At 36.1% G+C, this 27,805-nt stretch overlaps 1 protein-coding gene across 5 annotated transcripts; it reads right to left on the bottom strand.

Annotated features, from left to right (window-relative positions):
- asb2a.1 (ankyrin repeat and SOCS box containing 2a, tandem duplicate 1) lies at nt 1-27,805 on the bottom strand. Of its 5 annotated transcripts, XM_088648572.1 has the most exons (13): nt 27,648-27,796; nt 26,625-26,827; nt 22,896-23,202; nt 20,714-20,776; nt 17,309-17,443; nt 13,435-13,601; nt 11,050-11,205; nt 9,502-9,747; nt 8,363-8,534; nt 6,783-6,836; nt 3,857-4,415; nt 3,304-3,457; nt 1-2,790 (listed from the first exon to the last, which is right to left on the bottom strand). In XM_088648572.1, the coding sequence occupies exons 2-13, from the start codon at nt 26,809-26,811 to the stop codon at nt 2,648-2,650; spliced, it is 2,343 nt and encodes a 780-aa protein (XP_088504698.1). In that variant the 5' UTR covers nt 26,812-26,827; nt 27,648-27,796; the 3' UTR covers nt 1-2,647. The 5 variants fall into 5 exon arrangements, with proteins under 5 accessions (XP_088504698.1, XP_088504702.1, XP_088504699.1 ...); XM_088648576.1 differs by lacking the exon at nt 26,625-26,827 and having other exon boundaries at nt 27,648-27,805; XM_088648573.1 differs by lacking the exon at nt 6,783-6,836.

Below are 27,805 nucleotides of genomic sequence, written 5' to 3'. Positions count from 1 at the left end.
TCTGATGGTAATTAGATTTATTTTTCTTAGAAAGAAACAAACAGCAAAATTACATTAGTAAGGTCAGCCCTAACTAGACACTAATCCTCAACACACAGCTACTTAAAAAAGAATTCATCAGTACTATCAGGGATTAGAGATAAACAACACAGTGAAGACAGAGATTGAATTCATTCTTTAAGAAACAGCAACAATATTACATTTTGCTCGAGGTGCAACTTTAAGCATTTTTTACAATACATTTGCAACCAAAAGCTTATAAAAATCAAAAACTACAATCTCTTAAAATTGCCTGGTAAATTTAAGAACAACATAAAATATTGAAAATATCCCATAGTTCCTCCAAAATATATATATATACTGTATAGATACTGTAATCTGACAAATTTGTACTTTTGAAAAGAGCAAAAAATAAAGACAAAAATATTGTGGAACTACAAAGTAAAAAACCTTAAATTACAGACTATCAAAGTATTATACAGTATGTACTAAAATACACATCTACAGTATCTTAAGGCATATATAAAGTAAACAAAAAATGTTGTTTCTTACCTTATGAATCCACAATTTGTCTATCACCTGCTTTTGACCGAAACACCTATAATGTTTATTTTTAATAGACCTTCACCATCTAACTTTGAAGAGGCAGAATCTCATTTAACCATTTCTATTTGCACAGTACCTAGAACCATTGACAAAAACAATTTTCAAGTCTGACTCAGTGCATTTCCATTTTTTCGGCAATTTCTTCACTGGAAATACCAAACTGACATCTTTAACTTAAAAAAAAGGTTACCTCTAATTAATGATCACAACACTTGAAAAAGTTCCATTAAAATCTGTTAAGTCAGAGCAAAATTGCATGTGTAGTACAGCAATTCCACCCCTAAGTATTTTACTTGACTTCAAGTAAATATTGTTAATAAAGCTATTAATAAGAGTTTTATCATCCGCTTTTCTTTAAGTGTACTGTACATTAACAAACAGCATGAATTGCCAAGTTAAAGGTTTACCTAAGTACTGAATGTAATGTAAACCTTAAAATTGCTTGCAGATGGAACATATCTTGACCCTGGGTTGCCATCCTTCTTTCTGTCTATATTACAATAATATATTAATTCAATATCACAACAAGAATTTTCCAAATCAAAGAATGTTTCATGCTAAAGGTCATATGTAGTGATTTATTTCATAAGCTCACCAAATTGCATTTAGATTTTTAAGTTTTCAAACCCTCCCAATTTCAAAACCCACAAGACACTATTTTAACCATTTAATTAATATCCTTAAACAAGTCTAAATGATGCTTTCATAAGATTGTAGATAGCCTTTTGTCTAAATACAGTATGTACAGGGCAATTTCCAAAATTACTCTAACATTCTACCACTTCCTAAGCAATACTTCAACTGATATTCAGTAAAACCACATCTTCTCATCAAAGTACATAGTCTTAACTTTCTCTTTCCATTTTCCTTATACCACTACATTATTCAAAATCAATTTTTGTAAATATTTGAAGCATACAAAATGGCTGACACATAAAACCTTGTAACCAGTAATTCTTGGTGCAACCAATCTGCTATAGTAGTAAAAGGCTTAATTAAATACATAGATATAGCAACTATTTCCCACTGATAGGTTGAATCACCATTTGTTTTTTTTAAGAAATATGCATTTCAGGCTCCATACTGTATATTTGCCCCATATACTGTATATGCAACCTGAATTTGTAGCGCATGCAATATAAGGTTTTTTTTCTTTAAGGCTTTAAATAAATCTTTGGTACGAAGGCAAATGAATAACTCTACAAAAGTCACACAGCAGAGTACAAATCTCACAAAAGTCGTCAAAATGTTGAGAAAAGTATATAAAGTGAGTTATTTTAAAATCGTTTCTTAAGTCTACTGTCAATTAAACCTCAACTGTGAATACTTAAAGTTCACGTTTTAAAAAATAAAGCAAAAGACAATAAAAGAAAAATCTAAATAAAGCAAAATTATGTATGTATGCTGGGGTGCTTTTTACAGATAACTCTCAACCAGTTCTATGCAGAATATTATCACTTCCTGTTTTCAGTACACAAACAAAATATTCTGAAGAAAAATAGAGAGAAAAGTTAATTTGAGAAATTAAAAATACCAATTCTGGCATCTTTAAATGTATCGTTTTGCTGTTTAATAAATTTCCACTTTGTGAAAAGCAAAGACATTTTTGCTGCAGTTATTGCTTGACACAAAACTGGTTAACAGTCTACCAAAACCTCTAGAAATAATTAGTACTACATTTATAATAAAAAGTATTGCATTTTTGCCCTTCAGCATTTTTCACATTTTAGGTTAAAAAGTAAAAAAAAACTGAATGTTTTTTTTAAATAGCTTAATCAAATGATTTAAGAACTGACTATTTAGTTTATTTAGACATATCCATTTATGAATTTGTATTGGAACTGAGACATTTCTAAGACAAAACATAATAGTAAAAACACAGCAATTTGAACTTTTAGCTCTATAAAACTATATTACAAATTTTAATACAAAACACAAAAGTAAAAAAAAAACATACTACTGTACATGTTCACTGTTCTAGGAAAAAAGCTGTATATTCTTTCCTAATTCAATTTCTTTTGGCAAACGAATAATGGAATCACTATTCTGATGTGGAGTAGTCATGATCCAGGTATCGGATGATTCTGGCAGGAGCTTGCAGGGTGTTCAGGTATTCCAAACGCTCTTTTCCTATTAACTCACGGATCTTGAGTCTACAGAGATGCATAAGGGGCCGAGGAGGCTCTGAAACAACACCCAGCCAAAAGTTACAAACTGTGTCCTGACAACAGACAAGTGAATTTCTGACATTGCATTCTTTGCACAGGGCCATTTTACATTAGCTGCAAATATCATAAAATTGCTAGAGCATTTAATAATAAAATCTGGTACTGCAGTTCTTTCTTACTTCTTTTGTACAATCTTAACCATTATTTTAATTAAAGCCATCTGGAGTTTGGAACAGCAAGGGTAGTCCCCCTGATTCATTTCTGTACAGCATCATACCTCTGACCATATACCCTTAATGTCTCTTGCTGCTGAACTACTGTCATTCCTGAACTACTGTACATTCCTGATAATTTCTGTAAATTAAAATTGTTGGAAACAATGAGTTCCAAGTAGGGTATTTTTAATCTTAGGATTGAAAGCAAAAACAAGACAAGGCCAGGCAGCTACTGATCTACTGTAGCTATACTGATTTCTGTATGCCCTCAAAAACCCATCTGATTCATGGGCATCATGCAGTATAGTACTTACTGGACTTCTCTTTGATGACTGCCCAGTCTTCATAGCTGTCCAGATGCTCAAGAAGCTTGGAGCACAGTTTCACATGGCCCACGTAATCGAGAAGGACATCAATGATGGGCCCTGCCCAACGGCATATTGATGGTATAGAGATCATCTCACAGAACTGGGAGAGAGACGGTTCAGAAAAATGAATCCATTAGTGAAATCATAAAAAAGAAAAGGAAAAGTAGAACAAGAAGAACAAAATGTTCTACAATTAAATCAAGAAACAATTATCCAGTCTCCATCCTGACACTGAAAGCACATACAGTGTCCTACAAAATTACTTTACACCTTGTCTGTTTTCACATTCTTTCCATTATCTCGGTCAGGACTGCTCATTTGAAAAAAGCAAGGATCTGTATTTGAGTGACCTTCAGCTGCAGGGGCAATCAATTAATTAAGGATCAATAAAGTAGTTCAATCAATGGCTGAATCAGGGTTCCCGTAATATAATTTTTCATGAAAAACCAAGCTGCCTATCCATGATATACAGTATCACAAACAAGAGCACGCATTTTACCTGCACCATCCTTGGAGGCACATGAGGGAGTCGAAAGTCATCTCGAGGGGTTGTTGGGAGATCTGGATGAGGGTCACTTCCAAACTCACATTTGAAGCACGCCTCTGCATCACAGCCACGGTCCAGCAGGAATTTGAGTAGCGTGAGGTACTTCATGCAGAACATTATGGTAGCTGGAAAGCTAGTTGGGTGGGTGGGGATATAGGCGTCAATGTTGGCTCCATGTTGCAGAAGGAGCTTAATGGTCGTGATGCAGCCCTGGCGGATGGCCACCAGCAGGGGGTTGAGGATGTCAATGTTGGGGTTGGCACCAGCTTCTAACAGCATCTGGGTAGCATTGATGTTGTTGTTGCTGACTGAAAAATAGAGGGGAGTACTGCGGCGGTCTTCATACAGCCGAGAGCGGTCGTTGGACAGGGTGGTGTTGACATCAAATCCAGACTCTATCAGTAACTCCAGGACCTCATCGTGGTTTCGCTCTGCGGCCAAGTGGAGAGGGCTGATGCCACTGCGTTTGATCCGGCACTTGCTGGTGACCGGAATTAGCAGGGAGATTATCCTAGATGGACACAGGACTGAAGTTACCGAATACTAGTGATGCATTCAACTATGGTCCATGTCAACGACAAACTACAGCATTCCTAGACTAGGAGCATGAACATCCTTTGCTGTAGCTAGAAGCTGCAAAGCAAAATATATTTCAAATATGAAATATGTAGGCTATTTCACAAATAACAATAATTTTTTTTTTCATATTTACAGTACAACCAATCTAGAAACCAACAGTCCATTCCTCTTCTTTCTATTCTTACCCGATACAGCACAAGTAGCTTCTGAATCACATTGCCTCATTTAATCTCTTAACATACCGCACTGGAGTTGGATTTAGTTTTTAATTCCTCTTATAAACCATTTACAGCCTTACATATTTATTGTATGTATAGTAATATCAAACATGAAGAGATCTATATACTGCCATGTTTTACAGCAAACATTCAGATCAACTTCAATAATTATCAATCCAACAGGATACCCATAAGTAATGGTTATTCATTTCTACAATTAAGAGGATAGATGTTTGCAGTTAAGCATTTTGCAACACCGGTTCCAGGAAATCTTTATGTCTTCTTTTTTTGTTTCAGCTGAGCACTTCCTTCAGTTAATTGAAAACTGTTCTAAACTGTTTATCGCATAGTGCTTTGTATTAAAAAACACCCTGCTTAAGGTACGTATTTGCTAAGCACCTTGGCAGAAGAAGCATTTAAGGTTGTTTTCATCTTGTGTAATAATCTGCCAACCCTATAGAACTATTATATACTGTAGGTCAATAAGAGCAGTTGTCTAGATGGATATTTTACAGAGTGTCTTAAGAAGTAATTATTAACCATTTCAACCATCTTAATTTCAGCTTCTGAGTTACACAATATCCCAATATCTCCCAGCAATATAACATCACCTTTACTATATACTGTACAGTACAGAACCTTCCTGACCTCATCATACAGTATACTAACAAATATTCACAGTTCTAACTGGGCTAATTTGCTTAAAGTCCAAACACAATCACTGAAAAATGTACCAACACAGAGGGTTCACAAACCTGGCCCTTGCAGGATCAATACTAATTTTTGTCACCATTAATTGTGCTAAGAGCCTAAACAGCTTAACAGTGCCACATTAGCCATGAAACAATAAACTGCATTTAGCCAAAGCCATTAAGAGATCAGTTGGAGCACAAATCAGAAAACATTAGGATGAGGCAACTACAATGTGGTTTTACTCCATCAGGTAAGACAAATTCCCATTCTCAATGACAATCTAGAGAACCATTAAACGGCAGAACATTTACTAGTGCAATTTGAGTAAAGTGCGCTGCCCATGGGTATGACCGCACTATATTACCCAGGATATGAATTGACAGGCCCAGAGCCCTTCCCACATGACAGAAATTATTTTCATTGCAACCTTCAGGTTAACTAGTCCAATCAGCATCTTGCATTTCTAAGCTGTTTAAGACTATATTATTCTCAGCAGGGGGAGTAAATCATACTATTAACATACATTTTAATGAAATGAAAAACATTTTAAAAAGGTGGAATGTTTAGAACAGTGATTTACAGAAGAGGATGTGAATGTGAAGACCTTGATTTTAAATTCATGCTATTTATGAGGAAGGTTACACACCAGAGGGGCAAGTCAGAAATATCATGCTTTACACCACTTTGTGATTTAATGACGTCAGCTAGCAAATATTTAATGAAAATTCTGTTGTTCACTCTCAATAAAAAATAAGTTGAGACTAAAGAACATCTCCTTAATTGGTATCTTACTTCTTTAGCCACCATGAGCAAGATAATATGATCAGGCATCTGACAGTAAATGATGGATGAGATGAGGCTAGAGAACCCGGGAAAACAAGTTGCAAATGAAGCAGTCCATAAAATGGAACTTACCGTTAACATATTAACAGCCTCCAGAATATAGTAAGACTTAATGAATAATCCACTGTGTTTGCCATTTACAAATAGGAAAATTGCAATGATACGGCAATTTTGGTTAAACTATTTTTGAAACCACTGCCTCTCAAACAAACCAATACTTTCAAGTGCAACAAAATCCCTTTGTGGGTTTCAATTGAAAACAATAAAATGTGTCATTTTAATTTAATTTGCTTCTGTTTCAATGGGTACTGTACATGGCACCCTGCAGGACCTGTATTAGTTCTGATTAGTACTGAGGTCTTTCAACTGATCTTAACACTAGATTCTAGTTACAGACACAAACGTCCAAAATTGTCATATAAAAAAAAGCAGGCATAGCTTCTGTAATGTTAACATCTGGTTCCCAAGCAAAACAAAGATGGTTAAATAAGCATTTCCATGTGATTCTTCTGTGACCACCTTCAGCATTGACCACAGTAACTTACTTAACTGCTTGTTCATTATTGTAGGGGAAGGGTTCAAAGGCAATCAGCTTTTTTCTGCAAACAATGCAAGACAACGACAAACTCACCACCTTTTAAAACTTGAAATCTCAAAAGTTCACTTTCTTGTCTTGATGGAACATGATAGAATATATTAAAATACTAGCAGAAAAGCATCTCTGTATGTATTTAGACACAACATCATTTTAATCTAATTCAATGTACTTACATTAGCTGATTATTACAACATATACTGTATTCTTACATGATTCTTTTTTCATGGGTGTTATAGAATAAAAGGGATTTGGACTGTGAATGGAACATAAAGTGAGACTTGGGTTGACTCAGCATAAACTCTGGACTCTGGTGATGAAAAGAGCACATTTCTACAATAAAAAGGTTAACATTGAACCCACAGGAGCGTTAAGGTTGAAACCAAGGTTGTACAAAAGGTAATTCAGTTCTTAAACAAGTGAACAGCTCAAGATTTAAGATGATGCACACTAAGGACAGGAACTAATCTGATCTAAACTAAACTCATCTTCGGCCCATCTGCCAACTGCAAATTCTGAATCCAATACTTGGTAGCCGCCTTTCAATTGGTAAGATGGTGCACCGTTAAGTATTGATTTTGGGACTATGTAAATGACAAGAATGCAATTAGTCTAGGCTCAGCTGCTCTTAATTTAGAAATGTTTATAAATATTTAATCATGGAAGAAATCATCTTTAGGTAGCCTAATGACACAATCTTTTAAACAAAAAAAATGAAAATAAGAGACTACAAAATAAAAATGATAGTGTTACTATTACTTTTACATTACTATACATAATATGATATAAAATGAAAAACAAAACAATAAACATTTATTTTAAATTATGTTCTGCTTTTTGAAATACCAAATCAAAACAGAATTGCTCTATAATTTCTTTTCATCCCTACATAAAAAAGGTTACAAATGAGAGCCTATTTGTCCAATATAGCCTGTTTGATAGTTAGTCTTTAATTGATCAAAGGATCTCATCCAGATGTTTTTTGAAAGAAATCAAGTGGTTTCTATAGTAATATGGGATAAGATGATAATGGAGTTTATTTTGCAGGAACTCAGGAACATGAGAACGTTTTCAAACATAACAAGGTCACACAGCCACCTTCCTTGTTAAGCTAAATGATCTGAGAGTCTCTTCCAGCCATTTCTTTGAAAGAAGCAATGGTTTCAGCTTCAACAACACAGCTGAGAATCTCATTTCTAGACTACCTTTTACATTTTGTCTCAAGGAATATGTCCAGTGCTCAGTTTTAAATGCTCAACTGAAAAATAATGCTTCTTACAATTACTCTGACACATTGCCATTTCCTTTAAAAAGCATCTACATGAATTTCTATCACATATATATTATAAACAAAAAATAGTGTAAAAAATGTTTAAGCGCTGTTAAAAAAAACTGAAGTAAAAAATATTGAATCCATTATCATTTGAAATAGTCTCACAATTTCTATACTGGCAATTATTTGTTGGCTGTTAATTTAATCAGCAGGGAGGTTATCAGAAAATTATGCAGCATCTCATTTGACATCCTTACCCATCATGTCCACGCTGAGAAGCAATGTGAAGAGGGAGCAAACCATCCTTCGAAGGCTTGTTAGCGTCCGCATTGTAAGAGAGCAGAAGCTCCACCACTTCCGTGTGTCCATTCTTACTTGCCTCATACAAAGCTGTGGCCTTGTCACTGGCCTGCGTGTTGACATCAGCACCTAAAACAACGCACACAGCTATTGAATACAGAAGGTCACTGCCTCTCTGATCTTAACAAGTCACCTCTTGAATCTAAATCAACTAAAATCATTTTTAAAAGTCACATGAAATGTGAAAGTAATGCCAGGGGTGCCCCACTGCACTCTTTGGAGGTTGGAAGATTTTTGTAGTTTTTATAATAAGAATAAGAATTTATAGAACCAAGATTTTATCAGAGATCATCTCAAGGTTCTTTTCACAAACACAAAGTTAAAGCAAAACATTAGAAACTCAGCAATATTCACAATGTAATACAATTAAATGAACCCCATTGTATAACACTTATGTTTTTCATTTTATTTTCCTTTACAGTATACTGCATATGCACTCAAATTGGAATAGCCAACCTTATCATTTTGTTTTGTCTCACGTCAATGGCTCCTGTGGGAGAGTAAGGAAAGGCAGAAAAGCTCCTTCAACCCCAGCAGACCTAAAGTCATTCATACTGTAACAAGCTGCCACTGTGACAGTGCCTGACAGGAGAGTCGGTCTCTGCTGTCACTGCAATCCTGCCAGCACCAGGAAGTGAATGTTTCTCTGCGAACTGAGAGCAATGTGGCTGATTAATGCCTTCCCTTCCTTCAGCAGCATTAAGCATGAGGAATTCATACTGTATGTTGGCTAGTGAGATAACCTAGGTTTAAAAGGGCAGTGTAGCTGGATTGTAGAGCTCAACCATGTACTCAGACATAGTACCTTCACAGTTTTGACCCACCTGGGCACCCTACCCAAAACCGTTTCTAAATAATGCAATAAATAGCATAAACTATACTGCACTGATCACCGTAATGTGATCCCTTAAAGTAATGTCCTTTCTTAGTGTGGGTTAGCAGTTTGGCCTAGACAGATTGCTCACAGTATAAATATAACAACATGCAACACAGCACAAGTACAGCTAAGAAAGGTAATGTTTCTGCGTTCACCCACCAATATTGATCAAGTAGTGCACCGCTGCCACCTGCCCACTTTGTGCTGCCACGAAGAGCGGGGTGATGCCGTATATGTTGGTGGCCTCGATGTTGGCGCCGGCCTGTACCAGGAGGTCAGTGATGGCCAGGTTGTTTCTGCACACAGCCTCATGCAGGACAGTCCAGCCCTGGTTACACCGGTGGTTAACACTGGCACCAAACTTGAGCAACAGATTTACGATATCCACGTTCTGCCGCTCACAAGCTGAGGAGAGACAGGTGTATCACTGTTAAGACACTACAGACACAGGCCACTTGGTAACTGATCCCAGTCACCTTAAGAGCTAGCTGTTGAAGATTTGCAGGCTAAGGTTTAATCATGATGTAATATTCAATCATCAGCTTTAAATTACTACATCTTATTGAGGTGCTATGCACATTCTGATTTGTCAAATATATATTTTTTTAGTTTAAAAAATAATATACTTGTAAAATGTGAAGTTTTATCTCCTGGATTATAAACGGTAGCATTCAGAATGAATGTCCATGCAGACATAATGAAAGTATGTTGTGAGGTGTCTTCTGCAATTTTAACAATCTATAAATGCATTTATAAATGTTTATATAATAAAATAATCTTAAAACTATATTCATTTATATATTTCAGCTACACAAACGTTAGGCATATAAGTACATTTAAAGTTTTTTAAACAACACGTTCCTAACTTTTCAGTTTCCATTCAAATTAAGAAAAGGTCTTAAACACAAAACTGAAATGAATTATGTCCAAGAACTAGGCTGGAGAAAAGAGTAGAGAGAGCCACAAGGACAACTACTGATAACCAATGCAATGCTCATTTATTCCATTTTTAATGTCTCCCAGTATTTTCTGATTCTATCCATGTTTTTTTAATGTAATGTAATTTCTTTTCTTGCACATACTTTAAGCATGTTTTATTTATTTATTTTTTACTGGGAATGTATCCTAAATATTAGGATCTCCAGATTATAGAGATTGTGGGAAATTATTACAACAGAAATTTTGGAATTTAAACGTACATTCAGGTAGTTTGAGTATACCATTTGAGCATAATATCTGATTACAGGTTAACACTAATTTATTTTAAAAAAATGTTTGTGTTTATACTCTTCTGTTATCTAAACAGTCAAAACTGTCAGTGCCTAGGATTCCTGCTTTACCCACCACAAAGCAACAAAGCTGAGGATATTCACCAAGAATATAAAGACCTAAATTGTTGAGGAAGGGATTAATCATTAAATCAATCATTATAAAAAGAGATTTACACAAAATGTGCATCATGGGCCTGGTGCACAAAAATCAAGGGCGAACAAGCAATTTAGATTACAAATTGTAAAGTGAACTAAATTGAATAGTTGCATTTCACAATTTCTGAACACTGCTTGTACTGTAGATTTTAGTTTTCAACGATTAAAATAGTATTTAGAAGAGCAAAAACCTGCTCCGCAAAGATTTTGGGGTTCTTGAATATATCCAGAAGGGCACATCACTCTTTCCTGGAGCCAAAGGTATTGCTAGTTGCATTACCTTTGTAAAGAGGAGTATCTCTAGACTTGTTGGCAATGTCCGTCTCTGCTCCATTTTCAAGCAGGAACTGGACACACTCCAAATGTTCCTTTGATGCTGCCAGTAAGAGGGCCGTCTGTTCTGCCAGTGTGCGCTGGTCAATTATGCCTGGATAAGCTGTGGAGCACAGTATACATTTTCAAAAGGGGGAACAGCATCATATTAGGCTCTCAAAATATGAAATAATAAACTGTATGCTGGGTCATCCAAGCTCGCTCAAATCCCTACATTAAGCAAACCAGTTTAAAAACATCTCGGCCTAATTTTTTAAGAATTCAAACATGTGCACCACCCATACTTGTGTTCCTTGTGTCTGTTTAAAGGAGACTCCTAAGCACATCCTAGACATTCAATAAGGTTGAATGGTGCCAGTTTGATTAAATCAAGAGCTTGGTGTTTTACCTACAGTAGGTATGGTATAAAATACAGCTTTACAAAAAAATGGACAAGGTTTGACAAAAATAATATTTGTTATACTGCAATCTATTCATTTGCATTTCTTTATTAAAACACTTTAACATAAGTAATTAATTTGTCAAGCAAATTTACAAACCTATTTACAAACAGCACTTTAGTAAAATAAACGTTCTGTACCTTAACCTTTAATGATGCACCTATTTCCTAATGATAATATTGGAGGTTGTGATCTGTCTGTAGAAATTGCTAGTGCTCACTCTAGTCTGGAACAAGCTACCCAAAGATGCTGACTTCCCCCTGACTTCTTTCAAGAAATGAAAAAAAATTGATGAGATCATTGGTTTAATTTGCTCCAAGCAACCAAAGAACTAAATGTACTAAACATCTACCGCTCAGTTTTTTACTTTTATTTTTTTTTTATTTGTCGCATTTGCTGATGCCAGAGCACATGCTGTATACCTCACCTATTGCTAAACCAACACCAATGTCAATATAATCGATAAGGCTCATTCTCACATTGGAAGCCTCAGTCTGGGATTAGCATCATGCATTGGCCCACTGTAGTGCCAATGTCTTGTGATAGATCAACATCAACCACAGTTGAACAGCACAGCACATTTGCTGACCGCTTCACAGTTATGTTATGAAGTAACATCGCTGTGGTCTATGTGTATGGTTGTGTGTGATCTAATGGAGGACGGACACACATTTACATGTGGGTAACAGCACTTAAATCCACCATGTGAGCCACTTAATCCACTTCTTCAGAGCTTTTTTTTGTCAGAATCCTACTGTAACACGTTTCTAATTATAACATCTCTAAGTCAAAAATATTTTTGCAAGTGATGAAATAGAAAACAAAACATTTACAATAAACATAACCCTCATCTGGCTTATTAATTTTCTGAAGGGTTTAAATTTATATCCTTTACATTAGGTAGACTTTTTGAGATTCAGCTATTTTCTGTTAACTGTATGGTCTGCCAGAGTTAACACACCAAGTTACCAGCAGCAACTTTGGCAGATTGTTACTATTTTAAACTTACGCTGGGCCTTTTCTAACATTTACTCCTTAATTTATTTTGCTTTTGCTCTCATACCTTATGAAAATATTTTGGCTTCAATGTACTGGGTTGTAAACCAGTTAAAAACTGAGTACCACAATTTTAATTACCAGTTGTAAAAAAAAAAATCTTTCAAACTACATCCATCTACAGTATGCTCAGCCTTCTTTTTCTCATGAGGGTCCCGATACATTTCCGCATGACTTATTTATACTGGTAGGCCATAACATTGGGAGTAAACAATTCAGAATTAAATCATAGATTGAGATTATATTACATAAGAAAATGACCTATTAGAAAAGCAAATACTGTTTGATAACTTTGTAATCTCATACATAACGTTCAACATGTTATTAATCTGGTTCATAACTCACAGTTGCACAAACTCTGCAAACCCACACAGACTGAAATAGACCCTAAAGTAGAGAATTATTTTCATAGCATTTGCTCTAATTGCTATTTGCTCACCATTCTATAAAGGAAGCAATGTGTAAAAGTACAAAGCCACAACAAACAAAACACAATTGTGATGAGTGGAAATGAAACGTATTGCAGGGTGTTTTTTTAGAAAATTAGTTGGAGGTTATTTGTTTGCTTTTATTTACATTTTATTTAAAAAGAGTCTGGTCTTGAATGCTTTCACAAAAGTCACAAAATGTATTGTGTAAATGTTATGTAAGAGTATGCATTTCATTTCTCAATATTCTGTAGTAAATGGTATAATATCACAGTTTACCAATGTCCCACCCGCATCTGGTTTTGAATGGAGCAGCTCAGTGAGCTGGCGTGGAACTCTAGTGAGGATTCCCTGTCTCAGGTCCCCAGATCTCCCTAGGTTTAAACCCTCACCCAGCTTTTAACCAACCTTTCACCAAAACTTTTATGCATTCCAACTGGCCATAGAATGATGCATCATGCAGTGGCATCCAGCCATCCTTATTGGGTCCAGCCAGGTTTTTTCCAGATTTTATCATTGATTTCAGTGTGTCCGCTGATCCATTTTTGATTGCTGTGATAACAGGGTCTGGCTCTCTGAAAGAGAAAGTTTACACCAATGGAAAGTGGATAACGTCTTTGTAATCCAGGATATTCTGCATGTACTGTAAATAATAATGCTACCTATAATAATTACACCTTGAATTATACTGCATTTTAAGCACAGTAGGGGCAATACTCTCTGTGAGAGCAGCAGCAGTTTAATTGTTTCAGCAGCTTAATACCAGGCATATAGAACAGTCTAGAAACCATATTGCTAAAATGTCCTGAAAAGAATTCAAGAAAGAGCAAAGAGAAGCATTTCTAATTTTACTGCTCCTATATATCACATGCATACAATTCAAAGATACAAATATCTTCAGTGTTGCATGAATTAGACAGCATAATAACTACAAAATACTGAGAAGTATTGACAAAGTGTTTGAAACCCACCCTGCCATCAAATGTCACACAACACAATCCTGTGTGGGCACTGTTGGCCACAACACATGTTGATCAAAGTGTTAGTGAAAGGGTCTCACACTGGCAAGTCAACAGTTACTGTAGGTTAGAAAATGGCTTTGCCAATCTATTTGCAATTGTGTGTCCCAGCTGGGACCATAACAACCACAATAAACAAAAACCAAAACACAACAAAAATATAATTTGCAGACAGGGTACAGTAAGAGCAAATAAAACATTAGCAATAATTAGCTGTACACCTCAGTTCGCTCAATATTCCTAAAGCTCTCCTATCTAAATGACTATTACTGACCAACTAAACATTTCCCAGCATCCTTTTATATGCCTTCGGGCAATACCATTATCAATGGAATAACATGAATCATAAAACAGTCAAACATCAAACATACATTAACAATCTATAATTTTAAATGCTTAATAATAGACCAACAACACAGTGCAAAACCAACATATTTCAAATAATGCATAACTATACAAATATTATGTGTCACTTCACCCCCCTCCTCTATTTGCATTGGTAAATTCCCATTGCCATCTCCACAGGCATATAAGAGGTGTACTAAAGGCTCAGGTCCTTTTCGTTCTTGGGGCTCTATAGAAGGAAGTCAGCCTGAAAATAGGTTCTTCACTCATAAACCTGCTAAAACAACTTGCAAATCAATACAAAATGAAGTGCTGCCTTTCCTCTATACCTGCAGGAAGGTATTTATCTTAACCCACTATCCTTACCCTGCCTCTTTCTCCAACTTTTGTGTGTGCACCCTTAGCTTGAGAAAACATGGGTAAGTAACTGTGTAAACCAGCAAAACCACCACAGGGTTTTCCATCGAAAGCTTCCTAATAATAAAGGAAGCAATAGCTAAATTAGTGACAATTCGCTTTTGTTGCACAGTGACAGAAGAACAATTAGGAGGTCTTTTTTTACACAATGAGATGGTCTCGGGGGGGGAGCAAACTACCCACTCTGCACCATCAGATTATTAAACAGGTGACCTCTAACAAGCAAGATGCTTCAAATCCCCTTCTTTCAATTTAAACTTTTTTATGTTCTTACAAAATGCATAAATATCTTTAACAATTATCTGCTACACATAATGGAATTTGATGTGGAAGTTTATGATGAAAACTGCAATTTTGTGAATTATCCAATAACGTATCATGATATAGAGTAGCATGAATCTTTCCAATGTAGTCTCAGAAATTATTGTATTTTTCATAATTATTTTAAGTGCCTTTAAGGGACTAAAAGGGCAACATTTCCTTTCAAACTGTTTCCACTTTCAGCATCTACTACCTACTTCTTCTCCATACAAGTTTGAAATGATGCGCAGACATTTTTTCTTTGTGGCTGAAATGACCAATTTTGAGTTTGTTCCTGTAATTATTTTTACATCTTTCTGGTGGGAAATGGAAGTTTTCTTTCAGTTCTTAAACTATTTAAATGTTATGCTGGATTGTAAACTTAAAAGCCCAAAGAATAAATCAAATTCAGTGGAAGCTTTGCTCTTAATATCTGATCACTCAAAAACAAAAAAATAACTGTAGTGCAGTGTTCCGTGTCCTATTTTTCAGAGAAAATCCAAACTGCTTACAAAACCTACAACCAGTGGGAGATTATGGCATTTCTCTTTTCCTTGCATATGTGCAAAAATAGCTACAAATTCCAATAATGTCCTTTCTATTAGCCATGACTGCTGCTTTCTCTCAGATCTTGGGTCCTAGTTTGTCTTCGATGTAAAGTTTAGACGATCTCCCCATGTTTTCCACCCACTTCCAAAATATATGCTACACTATGTTAATTCACACTGTATCTCTAAATTTTGTGTTTTTGTGTGTCCAGCAATGGACTCATGTCCTGTCCACAGTATAGTGCCACCTTCCTGTGCAGGTTTAAAATTCTGGGCTCCGGGCTTATATACCAGCTTTAGGTGGTGGAATTATTATTGTTTATTAACAGAAGTCACAGAAATGAAAGAATGCACAGGAAGTGAAGAAAAGTAAGAGTTTTTTTCCTGTCAGATTCAAAACATCAAAAAACAAAGTTAAATTTGGTCAGATCTGTGTATTTGTGTTAACTCACATATTACAGTATAAACATATACAGTATCTGTACGATGGTATTACACAGGGAAATCATTTTTAATTTGATCCAATTTCATTACAAATTACCTGACTATAGACTGTACTAAATATAAGCAAATATTTTTTTGTAACATCCATACATTTTCTCACCACTTCATCCCATTCAGGGGCACGAGGAGCAAAAGCCTGATCCAGCAAGCAACAGGCAAGACTGGTTACACCCTTGACAGGACACCAGTGCATTGCAGGGCACACACAGACACGCTCACACCAGGCCCGATTTTCTCAGAAGCCAATTAACTTACCCATTCTGTATGTCTTTGCACGGAGCACCCAGAGGAAACCCGTGTGAGCTCAGGGAGAACATGCAAACTCCACAGAGATAGCAATTCCAGGTTTGGAATTGAACCCAGGGCACCAGTGCTGGGAGGCAGCAAAACACTGTGACACCCATTTCTTTGAAACATTTACATTGAATATCGAACCATTACAAGACAACAGGAAATGTCTCATTGCTTCAGTGGTAGTTGTATAATATAACCTAGCTTTGCAGATTGACTGGACATGCACTATATTTGTTAGTCACCAAAAGGTTTGCCACACATTTTCCCATACAATATTTTAGTGCAGTTACTGTGCCAGATCTGTTGGTTCCGTACAAACTGTAAACTTATATCTGATTTACAAAATATATGTACTATTTACAATGTTACAGTAAAAAGAGGGGACACTGAATTACATTTATATTGAACTGGAATATTGCTTTGACGGTAGCAGTGGTTTATATGTGTTTTCCACTAAAGAGGATTACACAATCGTATACACAAGTATGTTAAGCTCGTGGTTGTATTATACATTGCACATACAATACATTATTTGTGGGGAAAATGTACTGTACATGTTTGGGAGATTAAAAAATGCCTTCATGATTTGAATATGTTCTCCTTTTCTAAACCATTTCATTCAGCGTTACTTAGTGCTCATATAAAAGTAATAATACATGCAATCCCCGCACTCCCCTAATCCCCAACCCATCTCAATAAACAAATATAAAACTGACTTTCTCATAAGATACTGCCTAATGTTTTCCATTCAAAATTAATATCGTTGTGTGCCACACGTACACCTATATCATTATATTCAGCACCATACTGTACATTGCAGAGGAACAATGCGGGTTAACAGACAAAGACACTTACTCGACTTGAGGGGTGACAACTAGACTCCCATCGTATCTTCGCCAGGCGATGCATCGCTTTCCGTTGCCAGTGACAAAAGTATAGCTTTGGGTTGCAATACCCCTCTCAGATTCTGAGGGATTGCAACTCGAGTTGCTAGAACGAAAGAGAGAGAAATACTTCGAGTAACTAAACCGAGTCATTATTTGAGCACGCCGCCGGCTGGTTCTCAATCAGAGTTGAACAGAGGCTCTTGCAGAATGAGAACAGATGGAAAAAGAGCAGGGCTCAGCTGTGTTGTTGGCGATTATTTTCGGATCTTATTGACATGTGGAGGATTGAGATGACCATATTTGACAATGCAATCAAAACAGCTTAAACGGAGCAGAGATAATACAACAGCGTATGGTATTAAGATAACTAAGTGTTCATTTCGAACATAACTAAATAGCACGACCCACGTACGACATGTAGTAGCTATTTGAAATCATAAATTGTATTTCGCGATGTGTTTGTGTTTAAATAAATCGGTATATCACAATTCACTGCTAATGTTTTTGGTAGAAAACTTTAATTTGTTCTGAGTGACTCTTTTCATATTGTCTATTGTTTGGGTATTCTGTGTAATGTAACAATCTGCAGTACCAGACTGAGAAAAGAAAGGAATAAACACTTCCTAGGAATCCAATTTTCGTCATTTTCAGTTTCACTTCGTGGTTTATGTATTTCAATCACGTTATTATCTCCAGGAAATCAGCAGTAAAAATAATTAAAATTCTTTTAACAGAGGAGAACATACAGTACAATAATACAAAAAAAATAAACTTTTATTTGTAATCAAATACATACTGTAGCTATACCTAATTGCGTCTATTCATGCTTACAAGTACGGAATGTCAAAATTAAACCCTGGTAAATCTAAATAATGCGAACCAGGAAAAAAAAAACATAGAGGACCTAAAAAAGGAATCAAATTTAAGGACTTTCATCATTTTGTTTGAGGCTAATCGTTATCTAATCAGCTAATGGTTAATGGTAGAAATGGTAAGTTTCAACTAAAAATGACGAAAATGAACTCTTAACACAAAAAGGTTGCTCAAGAGAGTCACAGAAACATCACATTTAAAAATATTTGTTAAATAAAATATCATGCAATATCATTGCATTCTCCATCGTGCAATATTCCAAGTATGGTAAAATATTTGAAGACTTTAACAATGTGAAAATGACAGGAAACATTCAGTATTAGATTGTACTTAAATTAATAAAACAAACAGGCTTCACATGATCTTTACCATGTCAAACCTCTTAGGCTGAATTAGACAAAACAGTGAGAAGAAAAAAAATAATATGGGTGTGCTCTGGGAGATCATGATATCTGAGTGGATAAGAATACTTTGATATTACTGTGTAAGATAATATTTTAGTGAAAAAATATAGCAGTAAAATAACAGCACATTGAGTCAAACAGAAAAAATAATCAGTAACACAAAAGTAGAAAAAAAATAATTTTAGTAACAATGCCTTTGTAAAAGATACCCTAAAAGTGATCCAGTACTGTACAGTATATCTAGCAGATCGCAGATCATTAGGTAAATAAAGTGCACACCATAGTTTAAACTAAAAGATAAAAACAAAATTAAGTGAACACGAGAGCTATTCATAGAGAGGATCTTGATTTATTTGCAGTATCTCAATCTATAGCAGGACATTGTATTATATGATTGTTCAATCGTTGTTGTTTCTGTGTCAAAAATCATTAGTATTGAACGAATCATTCCCTTCAGGGGTCATGATATCTGCCTTTCATTACCAAAGACACTTATTGGATTAATCACTTGGGCTCACTATTTTCTTGTTGACTTTATTAGAATTTGGATCTCTGGTCTTTTCTCCAATTAGAATTAATTTATAGAGGATTCTTCAGTATTATTATTCTTAACATCATTATTAACCCTTTACAAATTCTTGCATTAGGAATTATCTTTTCACATACCCCAGCTTGCTCTCCATGAGACACACAGACAGGGAGAGAGCCTGGGGTCAGAGCACAGGGTCTGCCATTGTACAGCGCCCCTGGAGCAGTTGGGGTTAAGGGCCTTGCTCAGGGGCCCAACGCAGTAGGATTCAAACCAGCAACCTTCCAGCCACAGGCGCAGATCCCTAGCCACAGAGCCACCACTCTGCCCATATGTATGTGTTATTTTCTTCTTTTTTTTTTGTATTGTTATTAGATATAGTTTTTAGAGTTTTCATTTTTTTATTTTTGGTAAGAATTAAATTAATATTAATCTTAAATTAACAGAATCATGAATATTTACTTAAGATTTAGTTACCTAGAAATGTGTTTTGGAATGTTTTCAAGACAAAAGCTTTGTTACCAGGATGCCATGTTTCCTGATTGTTGTCTGCCTAGCAAAAAAGTAGTCATATAAAGAACAGTAAACATTTGCAGTATTTTGTGAAAGTTTATTTTTATGTTATAGGGTGTGTTCCTATTTTTTTTCTATCCCATTCGACCTGGTTATCTTTTGGGGACTTAACATTCTTTTTAATGCAAGTTTTCAATAGTTGGAATAATTGTCACATGTACTTGCATGCTTGGGTAAAACAATAACAAAAATGTATCATTAAATGCATGTAAAAATAAAGTATATAGAATCTGGATATTAAATATTCTGGTGTCATTTTGATCTATGTCATATTTTATGACTGAGTGACATACTTGAGTAAGTTTTACGGTTGCATCAGCACTAAATCACGTTGTTAGTGTAAAAAGTGATTGATCACTGGCCGTGAGCTTATTTAATTTGTTGAATGTAAAGCGTGGAGAAAATCAAGAATAAACGATCCAGTATATCCTGGTTAAAGGTCAAAACCTTCCTCCCTTCCGTATGTTGGAGGCTGGCTTAAGTCAGTGCACTGGGAGATGCTCAAACAAGCACTTTTTACCTTGGCAATACAATACAAGCAAACAGTCTGTCAGTGACAGGCCACAGCCTGGGAGACCTGATGTCACAGGTCCTCACTGAGATCAATGTTTGAGTCTAATTGTGATAGTCTGCCTAGGGATATCTAGTTGCAGTAGAACTCCACTTGTAGTTATTGGTGACAACCTGAGAGGTACATTAAGTCCTGGGATCTCACTTGTTGTCTTTATAGAACCATGCATGTCCTCATGCTGCTCGTGTAACACAGTGACTTTCTTGCGGGATTAGAATGTGACAGTAATGCCATGGGTGCCTTCCCCATCTTGAGCCCCATTGAGCATTTGCAGAATGAGCTGTGATGACAAATGCTTCTTGAGCTCAGAAACCAGTGTACAGACTCATGCGTATCCAGGCTCTGTGAGAGAAATGGGACACAATCCCACAAGACAGCACCTGCAACCTGGTGCCAGTCATGCATCTCAAATGTACAGTACACCTTGTATTGCTTCCAATGGTGGTCACACATTTCTTGCCTGTCACCTTCATTGTAGATCCAATGCTGTTAATGACAAATGTTGGTCAGAATAATGATTTTTATTTTTTAGGTAAGGTCTGTTAAACAAAGTAATGTCCCTATATTACAGGTGACTCCAACCTCTTGTCACATTATAAGCATACATAGAAGTACGTATGCTTATTCCTTTTCAGTGTAGACTCCTTGGCCATTATTGTCTAGACACCACTTCAATTAATAATCAGACAAGCAACCAGCATGTCCTATGGTGACTTTATGAAGACAGGTGCACACTGCCAAGAGCAGACACTGTTACTCTTGTTGTTAGTGTTTCTAAGATGTGATGAGAGAGGCTGTGCAGCTGTCTGTTTGCAGTAAATCGAGCTATTATGAACTAGCATGTGAGGCCCACAAGACCCTCTTCACAAAAAGCTGGGACATAAGAAATACTATGGTTGTATGTTTCACAAGTGTTAAAAAGTTGTCCCCTTGCTGTATTACCATGGAATGAGGCCCATTTTATTCTGCTCGTACATATCCTCCTGATCACCTTTAAAATCTTTTATTCTAATATTAAGTTATCCTATATTGTAAATCCAATAGCAAATCAATCAAATGTAAATATTGCACAACCACATACAACTCATAAAACATGAAAGATAATATGAGGTAGTCCGTCAGTAATCAATGAGTTGTTTGGTGGCATTATTTGAGTGTTAAAATATTAAAACCTAAAATGGTGGTAGATACATCTTGGTTCAAAGAGAAACATTTTTTTTCTTTGCTTAATTGGCGTCAAAGCAGGTCCTGTTACCATGTGCAGGAAGTTTTCCTGGAATAAGTTCAGTTTCCAGTGAAGTTTCCTTGGTTAGGTGCCCGACATTTCTCCAGTGGTCACAACTGATAAGATGAGAATAGCATTTACTGTGACACTAGGTGAAAAGCAACGGCTATTTTTAGTTCAGAATGCACTTCACTAAAGCAGACTCTTGGCTGCAGCTCATCATTATCTAAACACTAGTCAAGAAAAAAAAAACTATTAGTGTTCCTGAAACATGAACTGGAACACTGCTTCTTTAACAGGACAATCTTCATTACAATATTTATTCACAAATAATAAGGTACGTACAAGTCTATTAACAAGTGTAAAAATTGAAAGAATAAAAATAATTTTAAAGAATTAAACCCATAACAAGCATTGTAATGATGCCAAAAGGTCTGACATACTGAATAATGGATTACAATGCAAACCTCTGTTTTGATTATAAATGCAATAACTCACATTTTATATGATAGTTCCCATGATATATGAAAAAGTTAATTGTTTTAGATTGTGTTTCTGTGGCTAACACATTAAGACAATTAAAGTAAATTTCTTCTCATTATGATGTCTTCTATTTCCTATTTAAAAGGGTAATATATGTTGCAGTTTTACTTATAAAATGAATAAGGAGAAATGGACTCTAATATTCTGGACTCTATATTAACCATGTACTATTCCAAGACCACTTTTTAAATCCACACCAATCTCAGCATCTGCTTTTGGTCACACTCCAACTAGTCAAAATATTCTACTATATAAACATTTCCAGCTTTCCACATCCACAACTCGATTTCCTGAAAATGATACTGTTGCAGGACTGTAAGGTTCCTCTAAATGTTCCCAGAATCCATGCACCTATGGTATGTATCACCACGTTTTAATTCCCTTCTTATTATTAGATGTTTGAATTATATTAATGCATCATTCGTTTACTTTTACAAAATAAAACAAAATTAACCTCTGACAGTGGGGATCAAACCCTTAACTTTCAGATTACATGGGTGATAACCCCAGCCTCAGCTGCTGTGTTTTCTGACAGTACTGAGTACTCAGTACTCGTATATATCAGTTACTGTGTGAACACATCTGGTAGGTTTAACACAACACATAATGAGGAGGGTCAACTAGGATTAAAAATACAGGCCTTGGCAAAAAGTGAAGCACTCCTTCCCTTGCCAGAGCTTGATTTTCCAAAGGAAATTTTGTACATCTTCAATCTCTTTATAAATTGTGATTGGCTTTTAAACTGAAGTCCTGGTCTAGTCTTAAGTTTAGGCACTCATAACTGAACATACAGGAAATGCCAACTGCTCCTATTGGCCATCGGGGTCCACCTCTCACCTGGTTGGTGGGTTGGCGGGGGGAGGCACATTCTGGGCCCGGGAAATGCCCATGGTGTGTTGATTATCTTGTCTGTGCCTGTTGGATGATGCTCTTTGCACCCAGGGCTGCTGGTTATTGTTTGCCATGTCGGGATTCTTGGCGGGTTCTGGGGCAGAAGCCTGCTGTCCCGATGAACTGGACAGGCTCTGCTCGATGGCCATCTCGATGAGCTCCTCCTCGCTGAGACTGCTGTAAAGGCTGTAGTCTTCATGGCTGAGGGTGGAGCCACGCACACTCTGGGAACTGATCCGCGAAGCCATGAAGGCTGAAATTTCAGAGATGTGCAAAAATTTGAAATCATCACACTGTACCATTACGACTTAAAATTTCTGGTCTAAGTGAAAAGAAATAATACTAATAACCAAAATAAACACAACCAAAATACTTGTAAAATTATAAGATACTAGAGATGTATTTATTATATTATTTAAATATATACTGATGTTCAATTATGATAGTATTGCACCTGATAAGCCACAGATTCTTTTCTTTAATATACCGAACTTTTACTTTTATAAAAAAATATAACTGGATGACACCTGCTTTGCAATCTGCAATGCCAGCAATGCAACCATATGACATTCAGTAATGTTGCCCATAACTTGTAGAGACACTGTAGCTTCCAAAATCCATGATTAATCTTTATACATCAATTTGTCTCCTCCAAACAGTGGAAGGTTTTATCATCAAGGTAAATTCGCATTCATGCATACACTAACTAAAACAAAACCTGCAGTTTATATCTCTTTTTCTTAAAACAAAGCATTCACTTGCACTCAACCATGTTTAAATAAAACATTATCTAGAACAGTAAATTCCAAGTAAGAATTAAGATACAAACCTGCAGACACACATGCCCCGTGTACTGCCATATTGAACATTGCAGGCAATTCGCATACAATGTCATCGTTATCCTTTTCAGCTAAGTAGCTGTGCTTGAGCAGCTGCAGCAGTAGTGATGCCTTTTAAGGGCATGTTTCGGTTTCTGCTTTTTTGTTTCTCCACTCTGCTCTAAGTCAGTGATTTATACCTCTTATAAACAGAAATAATGAAGAGGTGTTACAATTGTTTGGCACTAACTCTTGAATTCCATTTTTACTTCTAAACTTTATAGATGAGATTTTTTTGCTACAAAATATACTATATAAACAAATCTCAGAAGCTAAGCTTTGCTGTTCCTGCCTTTTTCTAGTTTATCATAACTGGCCAATGCTATTAATGGAACTGTTTTATAATGTGGGTTTCAAGAATATTATGAAAACATTAACCAATCAGTTTGATCTCACTGTCTTTAATTTGCATTTTTTCTAATGCTTTGATTTGTTAACCAAAGTCCTAGTCAAGACTTAGTATACAGTTCTGTACATTGAATAAGAATTGATATAAGAGCATGAGAAATTGCTAACAAGTGGTGTGAGGCATTTACTGTTATTGCATGTTTAAAAGTTGACCTTTGCTTTGATCCAATCAGGCAGCACTAGTGGCAGAATAATGTGGTTAAAAATGAAATGGACAGCAGGTCAGTCAGCAGGTGTAATATTAGACATGCCCTGGGATGAACCAGCGCTTGCTCTGGACTGAATCAGAAACCTGCCAACAACATATCCCAGAAGCCACTTTCTGTTGATCTTTCTGTTGAGGGCTATACCCGGAGGAAACCTGCCAATAATCACTACATTTGGAATTTGTAACTGGTCAAAGGTTTGATTTAACCTGCTTTCCTAACAAGATAACATAATTTGTCAGTTTATAATGCAATGAGGTTATTGGCACACATGAGTTCCATTAACATGAAATTCAAACACATTAACAGTGATAAATAAAAAGAACAGCACTCTGGGCTGGTATTAATATTAAAGGGCCTCCAGTGTAGGACAATGATTGACATTAATTGAAGCAGAGTAATGATACAATGAAAATGATAAGTGTGTGACTGTCTCTATGAAAACATAAGAAAGTAGAATTTCTGTAATGTTTTTTCTTTCTCTTCTTTGTATCTATCTTTTTTGTATCTCTGTTATTTTCAGCACACCACAAAAATTCCTAATTAATAGTCAAAAATGAAGTTGACTTTAACTTTGATTTCCATAGACAAAACCAGAGTATTCCATTCCAGAATGGGTTTTTCTTTGAGAACTAAAATACTTGAGCATATATCAGAATATATTTACTACAAAATTGTGATGTGTGAAAAAATACACTACTCACAGAACTCAATATGAAAGTATCAGTGCACATAGTTTATTTTATAAATAATGTTAATAAGTTAGACACTTTCAATAAGAAGCGCCTGAAGTTAGGTAAGGTCTGTTTTGAACACTCATGAAATCTCAGGTGTGGGATTTTTCAAGGAGACATTGTTTCCTTATTCTCTCATTTATCTGGGCTTGGTCAGAACTGATTTTTGTCAGGCCGACTGTGACTACTTCGTTGAGACTAGGAAGTGTGCAGACTACTGTCTGAACCATCTCCTTTAGATGGATACCTTCAAGCTTTCCATCTTTAGTGTAGAACAACTTGAAAACCCAAGGTTGTCAGCACCTTTTCCAAGACCCAAGGTATGGTATGTTCTCCATGGATAGATTTGGATAGATCTGCAAAACTATTAGGTGTGTAATCTACTCTAAGATCTATTTACCACAAATACCAAGGAAATCTCAGAGTTAATGGCCACCAACTCCTACAGATGTGTTAGTGTGGAAGAGAACTTTACAGTTGTCGTGAAGCGAAGGCTGACAAGCAAAATGGCAGACTCTGCCTCACTCTGAAGACTCTGTCATTAACGGTCTCACCCTTCCCACCCTCAGCTACAGCTTTTTTTTTTGGACCCACAGAATGCCAGCCTATGAGCTGAGGAACTAGAAGGGTCCTTATCAAGTACCATTGCACACTATCAGAAGACCAAATAAATAGACCTTCCTGGTTGCAAGGTATGAAGGGGATCATTAGACTTGAATTCTTCTGTAAACAAATGATATGTGAAATCACATATCATTTGTATCATGTTTATCAAGACGATGCAGGATGACTTAATTAAATCCCGGAGCTCACAATGTTATCAAAAGGTCACATTGCTTCCATGAAGAAGCACTCTGCTTCCAAAACCCTCTCCTTCTCAGCAACAATTATGACAAGACAGAAGTGAAGAAGGCACATGTCCATCAATGAGAGATACATTGTGCCTCATGGAAGTGCCTCATGGCAAGAATCCTAAAGCTAAAGGTTTACTATTAATCCATACATATTGTATCTCACCTAGAACCGGCTGATAGAGGCTGAAGGCTGAGACAGAGAACACCATCATGGCCACTAATGCTTTAGGGGGTTTAATTATGAGAAAAAAATGTGCTAAAACGGAATGTAGAGGTCCACTGCCAGCATTGAAATGGTCACATCCCACCTGAAATGATCTGCCATCTATTGAATGCCTGTCTTGAACACACCTCCAAAAGTTACAAAAGGATACACAACCAGGTACATAAGTACTGTATGTCCACTGGTATTTCCACAATAAAACTTGATCTGGCCTAGACCACGAAACATGGTATGAAACCAAAACCCACAATGGTGAATTCCTCCATGAAGGTATAAGGACAAGCTGCATTTATAGAACACACCATTGAATGTAACTGACTGTTCCCTGTATAGGCCAAAGCTCACTATCAATGTCAGAAAGAATAAGAATACCCTTCTCATAGCACGAATATCTGTAGTCATCTTCTGGCAAAAAAGAGAGAAGTGTGGAAGGTGCTGGGAACTCGGAAGGTGAAATTGAGGAAAGTATTGTTGTCATCCAGTGAGATCTTAAAGATGACTGGTAGAAGCTGCATTTGCCTTCTGTGTGTTGACATCCTCCAATGTGTGGTGAAGGCATACCTTGTACTGTACAGCTGTGTAAGATGAAATTACATCAGAATGACAAAGCACATTTTGGAAACATTTTAGGAATGTACGACCGGTGTCCCAATATCACCTATTAACTACACGTAAACAGTGACCTACTGCATTCCATTTGCACTACTCACAGTTTGTTTACAAGAATTGTTTAATACATGTATTTAGATGCATCTGTTGATGCACTTAGCTTTACCGTAATGGGTTTTATAAACACTCCAGTTTAAAATTGAAAAGTGATAACAAAACTGCTAGATTGTGGTTTAAGAATACCATCCCCAAAAAAGTCTCTGCGATTTCATATTACATTCATTATGTAAAATGCATTTGGAAATACATTTTAGTGTGTTTAAAAGACAAAAATGATTAACGTGTTTTGTTTAGAAATTCTGGGGCTGGTGCATGTTTTTATAGATCAAGCTTTTAATCGCCTATTTAAACAGCAAGCCTTGAAGCGATATTAAAGTTACATAACTAATTCTATGGAACTAATTCATGTATGCAACTATACTTTGAGAAATAGCACTCTTATTTAGGAAAATATTACATCACCCATAAAGACAACTTTGCAGCAGGTGAATCCTGTTGACTGTTTTTCCTTGTCTGCCAATGAAAGCTGATACTTTCATATACATAACATTACTGCATTACATGTTATCTATGCAAATGTATGCTTCATCTGAACTTGTCACTACAGCTGCAGTCAGCAGTAAAAAGAAAATAAAACAACTGAACATTCGAAGTAAATTCTTGTGAAAGGGTGACTGAGTTTTGTGTGAAAACCACAAAGTCTTAAAAACCGCAGAAGTCACCTACCTTTGCTCTGTTATCCAGTGCAAGAATTTTTAGACTTCTGTAGTTTTCACAGATGATTTCTTTTCACACTTTTATTATAAGCTTAGTGTCATATCCCTGTCGGTGTTTCTCTGCTCTGGGATGTTTTCTGCTCTGCTGCAACTAGACACTCTACAGGG

The sequence above is a fragment of the Lepisosteus platostomus genome, chromosome 10, assembly GCF_059453375.1.
Source record: "Lepisosteus platostomus isolate fLepPlt1 chromosome 10, fLepPlt1.hap1, whole genome shotgun sequence".
NCBI classification, from domain to species: domain Eukaryota; kingdom Metazoa; phylum Chordata; class Actinopteri; order Semionotiformes; family Lepisosteidae; genus Lepisosteus; species Lepisosteus platostomus.
Note: the sequence above shows the minus strand (reverse complement) of the source record. Positions and strands in the feature narration are given on the sequence as shown.